This window comes from Eurosta solidaginis, chromosome 1 (genome assembly GCF_040869045.1).
Source record: "Eurosta solidaginis isolate ZX-2024a chromosome 1, ASM4086904v1, whole genome shotgun sequence".
Classification (NCBI taxonomy): Eukaryota; Metazoa; Arthropoda; class Insecta; order Diptera; family Tephritidae; genus Eurosta; species Eurosta solidaginis.
This window is the reverse complement of record NC_090319.1, coordinates 133,291,301-133,305,202: the sequence shown is the minus strand read 5'-3', so window position 1 is coordinate 133,305,202 and position 13,902 is coordinate 133,291,301. Positions and strand designations below refer to the sequence as shown.

At 38.4% G+C, this 13,902-nt stretch overlaps 2 protein-coding genes across 10 annotated transcripts in view; one reads left to right on the top strand and one right to left on the bottom strand.

The window, feature by feature from the left end:
- Nucleotides 1-13,902, bottom strand: part of Orco (odorant receptor co-receptor) — a 1,419,553-nt gene that overhangs the window by 166,257 nt on the left and 1,239,394 nt on the right. The window lies entirely within an intron of this gene.
- Nucleotides 11,986-12,860, top strand: LOC137238629 (uncharacterized). The gene is made up of 2 exons (XM_067763783.1): nucleotides 11,986-12,366; nucleotides 12,420-12,860. Exons 1-2 carry the CDS (start codon nucleotides 11,986-11,988, stop codon nucleotides 12,843-12,845), a joined length of 807 nt encoding a protein of 268 aa, XP_067619884.1. The 3' UTR covers nucleotides 12,846-12,860.

The window sequence follows — 13,902 nt, the reverse complement described above, 5'->3', positions numbered from 1 at the left end:
TTTGCAGCAATCTTCTTCAAAACACCATCATACGTCAAGCCAATCTTGCTTAGATTATTGGCATAAACGCTACGAAGCAACACCTCCGCTGGCTCCCCATCGCACATTAATATCTTGCTGGCGTTAAACACCATCCATTGCTGGTTGATGCACATAGAGTCGTTTCTAACCCTGATTTTATGCGAGTGATCTAGCTTTAAAAGATAATTTCTAATGTGCAGCAGTATTTTCTTTTGCTCCTGTTTTTCTGCGTTAAGATCTTTCTCGATGTATATCGAGGACCCAGTCGCTTTTTTGACATTTTTCAATACCTCGCTAGCTATCTCCACAGAGTCAAATTCCGCAATCACCCCCATTTTATTGTTATTTACTTACAGCTTACGAGCCTCCCGAACTTGTACATTGTTTAGGTTGAGCATATTGGAGCATAGTGCTTGAACCGCTGCTTTAGGCAAAGCCTCTTTAGACATATTTCTGACTATAACGTTTTTTGGTTTTTTTTAGTTATCAGCCGATTTAACTCCACCGTATACTGCTCACGTTCGAGTCTAATCTTGGCCAACTCAGGTTTAAGCTCTGGGTTTTCCGATTTTAAATTTTCAATCTGCACCCCTACCATCTGTTTCAGCTCCTCAATATCGCCTTTCGTGGCCAATCCATCAAGCTTCTTGTTGACGTTACTCTCAATATCTTTAATTGCAGACATAATGTCGTGCAGTGATATGTCTGGGGAAGTATCACCCACCTTACGTTTGGCCGCTTGAGATGTCGGTGTACGCTGCATTTTCTTACTAAACGACCTTGAGCTTGTTAAAAAATAAAAATTTTAGCCTAGGGTGATTGCGCTGTGTAGTCAATGAAAACGCCTCACTTTCTATCGCATAAATAACTTGTGGCAACACTGCTTGTTAAACTGTCGGCAATGCAGACCCGTGACGTTTACCAAATGACACTTTGTTTATTTATTTTGCTTTGTGTTGATTGCCGCTGGAAAGTTTTATTTTATAATTTTTTAGCTTTTGTGCGCAACTCGCTGCTTATTGAGTGGATTTGTTTAACTTTATTTTGCGAAGAACTTTTGCGCGCCAAAAATGTAACACTCGACACTACTTTCAAAGTGAATATTTTATTCGAGTAATTATCACAAAACAACCTGCAACTGGACCCAGACAACAGGACTTTAACAATGGAATAACACGGATGATGCAGCAGGCGGCAATTGGGAGCGCAACTCCGGTCCGAAACAAAAATTTAAAAGCAAAACAACGAGAGCACAAGCAAACACGTCCACACAGACCAGACGAACGAAATATATGGTAAATATATTCAATCCACGATCAATTCGAATTATACCGTGCGGTATATATCTTACCGATAGCAGAAAATGCTTGTTAAACAGATTTCCATAACCAAATATAAAAATTAATGAAATATTGAATATTCAATCAAACGATAGATCCATGTGCGGATTACTGTAGATAAAAAAAAACAAAAAAAAAAACAAACTGAAAAAAATTAACTACAAATATAAATATGACTAAAAAAATAAATAAATGCAAAGACAAAAAACTAAAAAAATTATCGGGCTATTAGCGTTGGGCGCCATTGTTACGTGGCTGACTGTTTGGATAGCGAGGAGCGGCGGCAAGCAGGTATGCTTGCGGGCCCAGGCTAGCTCGTCGTCTTGGGCGGGGCATTTCACCACCGTCCTCACCGACAGCCACATGAACAAAAAGGGTTCATACCTGCATTTGTTGTAAAATAGACGAAAGCTGAAAAAGATGAAACATACGTGAGGGGCAAACTTAAGAGGGGGACAAGATGGAGGCCTGTCCTGTCAGGTGCAGTCTACCCTCCCTCTGCAGTGCAACTTGTACCACACCGTGGGCACTGTGCTGACTCCTGTTGACTTACTGTGCCCCCAAGCCTGACACTAGTCTGTCCGTGTGTCACTCGGTCATTTTTCCCTACCACTCACCTTCACCTAAACTTATCGCGCACAAGCGCAGCATCTACACCAAAATTCGACTTAGCCCTGCGTTATTGAAAGCTACGTTTTCATCCAAACATTTTAAATTTTATTAACAATTTAATTTTTGCTTATAACTATACCCTGGAGCTATCTATCCTATAGAATGCAAAAAGAAACCACTTAGCATTAAATTTCAACAAAAAAAGAAAAACCAAAAACATAAGATTTCAATTCAATTCGATTCAATTTAATACAATGGTTTGTAAAAAAAAAAATACACAAATAAATAAAAGAAGCAAGGTGTGGGGTATCTTATTTCCGTAGAAATATCTGATCCACCCTAATATACTATTCTATGAGCACATATCTTAAAATCTAGAGATTCAAAATTCAAGAGACGTATAATTTATTAATAATATAAGGGAAAACAAAGAAAAATCCAAGAACCCTAATCCCTGACCTATCTCAACCGCTCAATTAAACATAAAATCAATTTTGTACAAAGTAAAATTAGGTCATCGAAATAACGCAAAAAAAAAAACCAGTTCGGCATATTATAAACAAAATGTGTGTATGTTTGTAGTTATGTATGTACATATATTCCTTACGTTTAGGTTTCCTTCTTCTATTTCCTCTGAAGATCAAGCATCATATGCTAATATATGTACATACATTCAAATATGTGTATTAGCAAAAATATTGTGCTCAAATTTCACTCACCCATTTACTCGTACTCCAACCGCGGCGGTGCAGTTGTGTGGATGTGCTGAAATAGTAAAAGTCAAAAACATACATACATACGCTCACGATAGCCACCCTCAATCACTCAACCAACATGACACGCTACTGGTCTTTGGTAATAAGTGCTTTGGCAGTATCAAATCTACCAGCGTGAAGATCAAATGCGAAGATAAAAAAGATGCGTTCTACCAAAAAAATGCTTTTGGTGCGGAAGGCACACTAACATTCCTAATCTCGGGTTTGTGAAGCTAAGTTATATTGGAATTGATATTGCCAAAAATCATAAAAAGTAAGTCCAAAAAAAAAAAAAATTTTAAAAAATGGCAAAAATTTGAAAATTCTAATTTGGTGCTACCATAGGTAACTGAAGCCATGTGCAAAAGAAAAATTTGTATATGATAGAAGACTTAGATATAAAAATACTAAGAAAAAATTAAATGTCAAACTGAAGTGGAAAAATTAAGAAAATGAAAAAACGAAAAGAAAAAAAATGATGGAGGCAAAAGTGCCACCATTAACTCCTGAAATATGGAGTTAAAGTAAAACTCAAAATTTATATTCTCGAAAAAGAAATACTTGGCCCTGGAAATTAACTAACCCTTTTGCCGATTCCCTATCAAAATTATAACCCTTATACCAATGTTTCAATAATAATTGTAAAGGTATATAAAAAACATATGAAAATAACAATGTGTCGCCGGTGTTTGTTGTTGGAAATGTTGCTACCAGCTTCGTTGTGATTGTTGCCAGTGCTTTTATACTCAGCTGAGCAGAGCTCACAGAGTATATTAACTTTGTTCGCATAACGGTAATCCGTAACGGCATAAACTAATCGAGATAGATATAGACTTCTATATATCAAAATGATCTGGGCGAAAAAAGAAATTAATTTAGCCATGTCAGTCCGTCCGTCCGTCCGTAAACACGATAACTTGATTAAATTTTGAGGTATCTTGATAAAACTTGGTACGTAAGTTCCCGGGTGCTCATCTCAGATAGCTATTTAAAATGAACGAAATCGGACTTCAACCACGCCCACTTTTTCGATGTCGAAAATTTCGAAAAACGGGAAAAGTGCGATAATTCATTAACAAAGACGGATAAAGCGATGAAACTTGGTAGGTGCGTTGACCTTATGACGCAAAATAGAAAATTAGTAAAAATTTGGACAATGGGCGTGGCGCCGCCCACTTTTAAAAGAAGGTAATTTAAAAGTTTTGCAAGCTGTAATTTCGCAGTCGTTGAAGATATAATGATGAAATTTGGCAGGAACGTTACTCCTATTACGATATGCGTGCTCAATAAAAATTATCAAAATCGGATGGCGAACACGCCCACTTTAAAAAAAAATTTTTTTTTAAGTTAAATTTTAACAAAAAATTTAATATCTTTACAGTATATAAGTAAATTATGTCAACATTCATCTCCAGTAATGATATGGTGCAACAAAATACAAAAATAAAAGAAAATTTCAAAGTGGGCGTGGCTCCGCCCTTTTTCATTTAATTCGTCTAGAATACTTTTAAGGCCATAAGTCCAACAAAAATTTACCAACCCTTGTGAAATTTGGTAGGTGCATATATTCTATGATGGTAACTGTTTTCTGTGAAAATGGTCAAAATCGGTTAAAGCTACGCCCAGTTTTTATACACAGTCGACCGTCTGTCCTTCCGCTCGGCCGTTATCACGATAACTTGAGCAAAAATCGATATATCTTTACTAAGCTTAATTCACGTACTTATATGAACTCACTTTATCTTGGAGTAAAAAATGACCGAAATCCGACTATGACCACGCCCCCTTTTTCGATATCGAAAATTACGAAAAATGAAAAAAATGCCATAATTCTGTACCAAATATGAAAAGAGAGATGAAACATGGTAATTGAATTGGTTTATTGACGCAAAATATAACTTTAGAAAAAACTTTGTAAAATGGGTGTGACACCTACCATATTAAGCTGAAGAAAATGAAAAAGTTCTGCAGGGCGAAATCAAAGCCCTTTTTTTATTTTAAAAATTTTAGACTTTCAATTCTATAATACGAAGCTTATAAAAAAAACTGGAGTATTTAAGATAAAGAATAAAATCAAAGAAATTTTATTAAAATTGGAATTTACCCCTTATTTTCACTGGAACAGGAAAGCATCTACAGAAGGTTCAAAATGACTTGGTGGAATAAAATAGCTCAAGGCATCATGATAGCGATAGCCGGTTATGAATTAGGGAAGGAAAACTCGGAATCAACGGAAAATAGAGTAGTAAAATATGAACCACCAACCGAAATAAAAAAAAAATAAAAAACCAACCGAAATAGATACGAAAAATTCGCCAAACGTTCCAGATGTTTGTTTAGCAGTTTTGATCTGCGTAATCGGGCTATTGATCGGTGCAATAGCCATGATACTCAAAAGTTATATGAAATTTAATATAGGCAATTAAAACCCGTTCAAGCTCGTATCTAAGGAATTCTATTGTTAAACTTACACCCTACTATTTTAAAACAAATCTCAAAGCTGAGGAAGAGCAATAAACAATCCAAGTATACCTCAAATAGTAAATCTCAAAATGTAACAATTGACAGTAAAGGCACCCCTGCCTAAATTGAACAGCAAATCAAGAAGTTGCATAATTCACATTAAATACCGCAGTAGTTCCTATGGAAGTTATCAAAATAACATCCTTAAAGGCTGTCAAAAAAGAAGATTTATACCACAGCTCCGATAAAATTCATGTCAGTGGATATATGCAAAATACAAAAACTTTAAAACAGCCCATAACAACATCAAGAATGAAGAAAAGTCACAAAGAGAACCTTAAAATATATGTGAAGCGCTATATAAATTTGCAATAAAAGACTAGTCGCGCTCATTTTCATCTTAGGGTAGACAAATGTTAGAAAAATATCAAGCAACCAGATTTTTGAGGAAGTTATTGACTTAGGGCAATATTCGACCAGGCATACAAGAAATGCCGGCAATCCAGGACTTGAAATTTATAAGGAAAAATTAATTAAATATTTACTGCAGCAGGCAAATTTAAAATTGATAACCAGATTCTCAAGATCAACTAATTGCACAAACCCAGAAGGTTGTGCAAGTGAGAAATCCCGGTATAAAAATAAAAAAAAAAAAATTCTACATAAAAGTCATGACGATTCTGTCTTGGTGCCCGCCGCAGAAATCGCATTACAAATAAGATCAAAGAAATTGCTGGAAAAATAAGAAAAATAAATTAAAAGATAGAATAATTTTTGCATCCACTGTACCATCCTTCCACTAACCAGCTAAACTACTACCGCTAATTACTACCTTTCTCTTCCGTCAATCACAGATCCTAAATTTCTGCATACTTAGTGACATATTTCATATTATAAATTCCCGTATAATTAGCTACAGATTTTGTTTGTACTAAATTTAATGTAACCCTGATAAAATGAAATAACAATGAAAAGCTGTCAATTAATAGAAATAATTAAAGTTAGAAATAGAAAAAAAAAATAGATATAAGTATGAAATGCTTCAGTTAGGAAACCTAGTTTTTAGAGAGGTAATAATTTTAGGAAAAATATTTTTACTTTAGCCACAGGTAGAATAAGAAAAAGTAATAGGAATATGTCTTTCATTCTAAAAAGATTAGAAAATATAAATAGGAAACATTTCTTTCATGAAATAGGAAACATTTCTTTCTATTTTTAACCTACCTAAAAAATAAAGAAATGGTAATCTATAAAAATAGGCTTAAACTAGTATAGAACATTTACTAGTAACACATAAGATTTGAAAACCAAAACAATCATATTATAAGCATCCCAATTTACTCAACAACATAGATACGTAAGAAAGAAAATGTAAATAAACCAAAGAAATAATAAATACTAACCCATGTTAGCATCAAGTGACTGTTACTTCATAATAAATTTGTAAACATAAACAGATTTTAAATCAGTCGACACACTTAAAATTATAATATGTGAAAACAAATGTCAATAACACTTGATGCAAAACATTATTCATAATCGTAAGTACTCAACCATAAAAAATTAGCATAAAGAAAAATGTAAAAAAAAAATGTCAAAAAAAATTACTCATTATAGTAAATATACAAAAAAAATAGCAAAAGTCAGCTTATTATGAAAAAGCGAGAATCCGCATAACGGGAACTGAATGTAAAGCAAATGTAAACGAATAAAAACAAAAAAGAAAACACATTTACTCATAATATCAAGTTACCACTATGACATAAATAATTATTACAATTAAATTCAAAAAAAAAAAAAAAATTCTTTTGGTAACACCAAGCAAGTTGACTGGGTCATTCAACGAAAAATGAAACAACACAGCACACTTATCACAGTAACACTGGAGAGACCGCGTTAAGCATAAAATTATATACGCTCACTTAAAAGGTCGATGGTGTAGTATCGCGTAGAATTCACCTCACTTCAAACTCGCTTAACATTACAAACGTTCGTTCATTGACCCAGATAACTACTATGAGTTCATTCGCGTTTGTCAAGTCGCCTAATGTATTTATGCGTCATACTAAACTGCTCAAGTAGAAATCATATTGACAATATGTAGGTCAATATAATAATTCTCTGACATAGCATTCCTCACTATTGAGTCATGCACCTCTAGTATGTAAATATTAATGTAAGTATGTATCTATGTATAGGTTAAGAACTATTGCATAAATCATAATGAATGCCGTCAATAAAGGCAATTAACAAATTGCTATCCAACGCTACTTATCAGCGTTAGTCAGCCAAATCATTTGTTGTTCAATTCATTTTTTCTTTACACAATTAAGACAAGACTTTGGACCGTTGACTAATTTCTCCCCTTCTTATAGCCATCGCCGTGGTATGGAACGTTACCCAGAAACGGAAAATTTTTACCATTACATGCCAAGCTTTCTTTTCGGCTTTCCCGTATTTTCCATCTATACAATCATGCACTCATACATTCACACGCTTACCGCTCCACAAAACGAACACCTACACAGATACATTTGGTTCGTGCCTTGACCGCTCACACTGATGCATTCACACGCCCATAGCCTTGCACAAATACACATCCACATACATAATACAGAACAAAACAAACACATAGGTGCATGGCATTCATCAATGTTGCTAGATTGTTAACATGGTGATATTTTATTTATTATAACCGCATGATGCCAAGCGCAAAATCTTATTTCCGCTGCAACATTGGTTCACTATAGCTACAATGTTGTCAATACATGATGCCATTAGATTAGTGACAACATTGCGGGTAAGGCACGGAACTTTTGCATGAATAATAATGAATGCCGTCAATAAAGACAATTAACAAATTGCTATCCAACGCTACTCATCAGAGTTAGTGTTCGGCCTGGATGCGTCTGAAACCGGCAGTGGGTAGGCGCACACGGGTCGATCTCGGGTTGATAGTGCACTCGGAAGAAAATAAAAGAACACAAGAGGATTTGCCTCGTTATAAAATAATATTTAATTAGAAAGTAACAGGAAAATATACAATCGGTATAATGTTACCTTAATGTCGCAAAAATGACGATGGTGATCCTGGGCCGGTTGTCCCGTTGATGACAACCGCTAAGCCGTGAAAAAGTCCTCTGGTATTAAGGAGGGGAAAAAGCCACACACACAACCACCCCTACGTATACGTGCATGGATGCTGACAACCTGCACACACACACACATGCATGTGTATGAAACGCATGCATGTGCATGCATGCACACAAGTGCGGCATGAGTGTGAGTGGCTGGAAATATTATTAAAACATTAGGGAGGGGCGCCGTCAATCAAGTGAAAGTTAGGGCCTAAACATGCCGCCCCCCTTGCGATACGCAACCTCACAATCCTCCAAGGATCACCGACCGTAAAGAAGAGGGAAATATAAAAACCTTATAACTAACTTAACCTAACGACGCCCAGTCCGCCGGCTTGGCAGCACGCACGACGAGTTGCATAACGTGCTGGCTTGAGTGCTGATGCCTCGGTCATTCGCCACTCTTCTCGTCCTGATTAGAGGTTGACGAGCCATGGTTGCCTAAAGTTAGGGATAAAGAAAATCAGTAAGAAGATATGTGTATGTGTTGATATTTCTTGCGGTTTAAAGAAAGACTCCATTTATTTAAGAAAAACGTACTATTTAAATGTATGAACTTAAATAAAATTAAAAAAGTAAAAAAAAAAAACTAAATCACCCTTAATGCATACCAGATCGGGTGGGTCCCCGAAAGTACCCACCCGAAGATGGTACTTTGCGGGAGTATCGCTCCGAAAGATGGTGGTAATGTGCCCGGCGTTATGATCTCGGCATAAACGTCGCCGCCAAGAACGAGGCGAATTGATGTTGACGCATAAAAATGGGGATCCGCCAGACGAATATGCTCGTATGGAGCTGCGACGCTGGGGTCGACGTTATATGTGGGGCTGACGCGCCTGAACTCATGGACGCAGACTGCGTGAGTCGTCACCGTCTTGCTCTGTCCATGTTTGCCTCTAAATCTAATGAAACAGCCGGTTTCGCCGGCGGCGTGGGTCGTCGGCAGTGCTAACTCTCGCGCCAGCCTACGGTCGATCGTTGTGCGGGGGGAACATGCATCGAGGAGTGCACGAATGAGGTGCAACCGCCCCCCGGCTTCCACCTTCATGACTGCAGTTGGCGCCAGAGCAGCCATTGGGCGAAGGGTTGAGCCGGCTGTAGTGTGGGCAGGAATGATTCCGCCAAGTGGCCTGTCTACCGTCTCGGTTGTGTTCGTGTGAGTTTAGAATAGCGCGTAGCTGGCGCGGCCGAGGGGCCAGTCTACGCTCGCGCGTTTTCCGTGGTCCTCGCAGGTGTCGTTGCGTGGGTGGGCGGAAAGGCCGTGATTCCGCTCCACTTTCCTCTCGTCTTTCGTGCGCTAATAGGGGTCGGAACGGCCGTGGGTCCGATCCCTTAGTGTTTGCTTGACCTATATGGGAGCCCGCTCTATTCCCGGATGGTATCTGCGGATCCTCTGGCCGACTCGGACGCATAGAGATACAGCGCCTCATCCATAGTCCCGTCGTCTACCTGTTGCGTCGTGGGCATCCTTTGATAGCCCTCCTGCTCCTCTTCTAAGACCAGCTGGTTCCAGCTCTTGGCCTGCTCTGGCTCCGTTGAAATGTCCTCCATTGAAAGGTGCAGTGTGGTATGATGGTTGCTACCACATCGTCGGCACCTGCCTTTACTCGTGCAGTCTCTAGCGCGATGCACCATCGAAAGACAATTTTGGCAGAAGTTAGCTCTGATAATTTCGCGAAGCCGTTGCAGCGGGGACTTTGGGCGATAGATAGGACACGACCTGATCGGATGCTGCGCGCTGCATAGATGGCACGGCTTCGGGTAACGAGCGGCTTGGCGCTCGGTCCTCTTGCGTAGCGACGCGTAACGGGTCATTCTATGAAGAGAATGGGGAAGAAACAGAAACGGAAGCTCAGTTTATTTGTTATGACTGTGTCACGGGTTCGGTGGCGAGTAGGCCCTAATTTTATGGTTGAGATTTTGGAAATTTAATTAGCGCGTGAGTAGGGGGAAAAACAACTGTCGCTGCATAAAAGAAAAATCATATTTGGCGCCCATTATGTCCATGGCCTCCTTCCACGCACGTTATGTGCCTGGGTCTTTAGTGCCTTATTTGTTTATCTTTGTGTCACCCGGTAGCGTTTTAGTTAGCCACGGGCACACTAGTGCTGCAGAAAAATGAGCATTTACGGTTTTCGGTTCGCACATTCTGGCACCGAACCGAGTAGAGAGTGTATAGCGTGGGTTCTTTTGCGCCACTGTTATTTGTGTTGTTGGTGCTAAAAACCAACAACTTTCCTGCCCGCCTCAAAAAAAAACAAATTTGGACTGCACAATTTGTATGCCATGTAAAGAAAAAATAAAAAAGTTCATTTTGGAAGAGGGGAGCGATTTATAAAATGTATAATTTTTTATTTGTCTGTATTGCCCTTCGATTATTTGTCTTACTTTTCCCCAAGTACGCTTGGAGTCCTATTTAATTGACGGCCTTTATCAAATTGCACGGTTCCCGAAGGGTATTTTGCTCCGGTACCGATTTTTCGGAAACGGGTTTTTAGGTACCCGTTTTGCTTCTTTTTATGCATCACTAGAATCATGTACATTTAAAATAATCATATATATGTACATACGTTGGTATACGTCTACCAACGTCCAGTGCTCGGACCTTGGCACTTTATTGATAGGTGGATAAATTTTTTGACCCGTTTTCATTTCCTACTCCTACTAAATACTGCTATAATTAGGTAAATGTATTGATTTTTCGAGTACACCCAAATAAAGTTCCAAGGTGACACCAACCCAACTACCTAATTTTGCGAGCATTTCTGCGCTGTTTTAAGAAAAAACTCAATTTTAACAAAGGAATCGTAAGTTCTTTGTTTTCAAAAAGATGTTTCTTCTGGTTATGATAAGCTGATTTGTATATCTGCAATTATTTTCATTTCGAAATTTTATTTGCAACTCCTCGTCCCGGAAGGGCAAGAAACAAATAATAAGAAGAATGAAAAGAATTAATAATAAAGTAGTTTGCTTCAAAGGAATTTACAGACCATAATACATATAATATGCATATTCGCAAAACAAATGTGTGATTGTGCTACTTTCATCGGTTTTTGTGCACAATTCTGAACGAAAATAAAGTTTAAAAGTAAGAGAACCTGTCGGTGATTTTATGGCAGCATTTTTGGCACATTGGAAAAATCTACCACTACCAACATTTTCATTAGTTGAAGTCCGCGCACTGGTATAAGCATACCAGCGGCAAAGGCAAAAACGAAAAAATACTCGCGACGGCCGCGCCGTCAGTTGTCACCCTTTTGCGATGCCCATTTATGCATTTACTAATGGATTTTTTTCTTTTTCTTTGCATATTTTGCTATACGGGTATATAAAGTAAACTCGATAATTTTGCAAGTTTCTCATATAAATACCAATATTTTGCAAATGGCATTGTTTAGGATTTGCGTTAACAAATCACGTTGGTTGCATAAATGCCAAAGGCCCAGAAGCGCGTTAAATTACATTGCTCTAAGCAATATCTCCAGTTCTTTTTCAAACTTAAAGGATGAATTAGACACCATCGAGAAGAATATCTTGCTGCGGAATTGAGCATCCTGGCAATATTCATGCGCTTAAGAAGCTCGAACTTGAGGTCGGAAAACTTCCACACAAGACACGAGCGTTTAATAGCTTGTGGAGAAAAGCCGTTCTAAATTCATGACGATTTTTTCACCGTATGTAAGGATTTCAATTAGTGGAAGGGGAAGTTACACAAGAAGTACCAATAGAAAAGGTGGCGCCAAATATGTTAAAGGTATCGATTTAAAAGCTGCTAGCAATCAGCCGCAAGTGGGTGAACGTGGCGACCTTGTTGTAGTTTTAGTTCAAGCTGAACATCAGGTTTTCATACGTAGGCTAAATGATTTATACCTCCGCGATATACACATACATCTGACACAAGCGTTATGTGGATTTGTACATTGCTTCCAACATTTAGATGAACGTACGCTATGTATTACAAATAAGCTGGGTGATGTTATAAAACATGTTGAACTGAGAGTTGTCACTGGTGAGGGTATGCCTTTGTTGGAAGGGTTTGTTCGGAAGCACTGCGCTAGCTTCAATTTTTGGGTGATCCATCAAATAAAAAGACATACAAAATTTTCGGGTCAACAGTATCCCGTATTGCCCCCGTTGCCAGGAATGTGTTTCGCAAATGCTCAAAGCAATATTTGCGAACATTGAGCAGCACTGTGATTAGCCAGAGCCAATTTTTGGCGGCTCAGAACATAACTCCCGTCGCATTACTGCCACAAATTAGGTATTTCAAGACCTCTCCAGTCACTCGAGACATTGATTCAGCTGCCACATTCATCGGTGCTGGTGCGGCAACAGTCGGTGTTGCCGGTTCCGGTGCTGGTATCGGATCAGTGTTCTGTTCCCTCATCATTGGTTATGCCAGAAATCCATCATTGAAACAACAGTTGTTCTCATATACTATTTTGGGGCTCGCCTTGTTTGAAGCTATGGGTCTGTTCTGTCTTATGATGGCTTTCTTGCTGCTCTTCGCTTTCTAAAGTGTGTGTGATTGAACAACAGCAACAACAACCGCTCCTCCACTTAATCAGCCAATTGTAGAAGTGACCGTATCGCGAGGTAGGGGGCGCAGTTTACACCAAATGTGACAGTCTTCAGTTCGTAAAGACTGATGGGTTCATTGGGGGATGTTCGATGGACAATTCTTTGAAATTTGGCGTGATTATCGGTCACCCAAATCTGCCTATACACCTTTTCTATGTCGCTATTAAAGACTGTGAGAGATAAGCTAATACATAAATCGTAGCGTTAAGTTGAACTATGTAAACATGCCATTAGGTTGAGTTCTTGTATATGCCGATGTGGCAATGCTATAACAAATGTCAAATAAAGAAACAAAAAAAGCGCCCTCTTCCGGGTTGCAATTTATACGAAAACGAAGTTTGTCCTCTTTCATTTTAATATATCACAGTGGCGACGAGCAGAAAACAATTCAAACTGATTTATAAACGCGTAGCAAGTGCTTGGTGATCAGCGGATAATAATATTTTGGCAAAATGGCAACCAACAATTTTAATATTCCATTTTTGACCACGAAAAAAACTCATTTGTCTTTGAGAAGCAGTTGTTGCAATTCTTCATTGCTGCTAACATTGAGGAGGTAAAAAAGAAGGCAATATTGTTAACTTCGTTATCCGAAAGTGCGTATACTCTGTTAGACAACTTAGTACGTCCGGAGGCGTTGGAAGATAACAGCGTAACTTTGGAAAAATGTCTCGATTGTCTGCGAAGCCATTATAGGCCAACAACATCTGCGTTTGTGGAGCGTTACAAATTTTACAATGCTACAAAAACAGCGTCAGAATCAATAAATGATTGGGCAGCTAGAGTGAGAGCGTTAGCTGTAAAGTGTGAGTTTGGCCAAAGTTTAAATATGGCGCTAAGGGACAAATTTGTAATGGGTCTGGAAAAGGGTCCAGCCAGGGACAAAATTTTTTTGGAAAATGTAGGCGCAACTTTCGAGAAAGTGGTAGCGATAGCAAATACAGCAGAGTGCATAAAGCAACAACAAGAGGATATTATACAAGTAAAACAGGA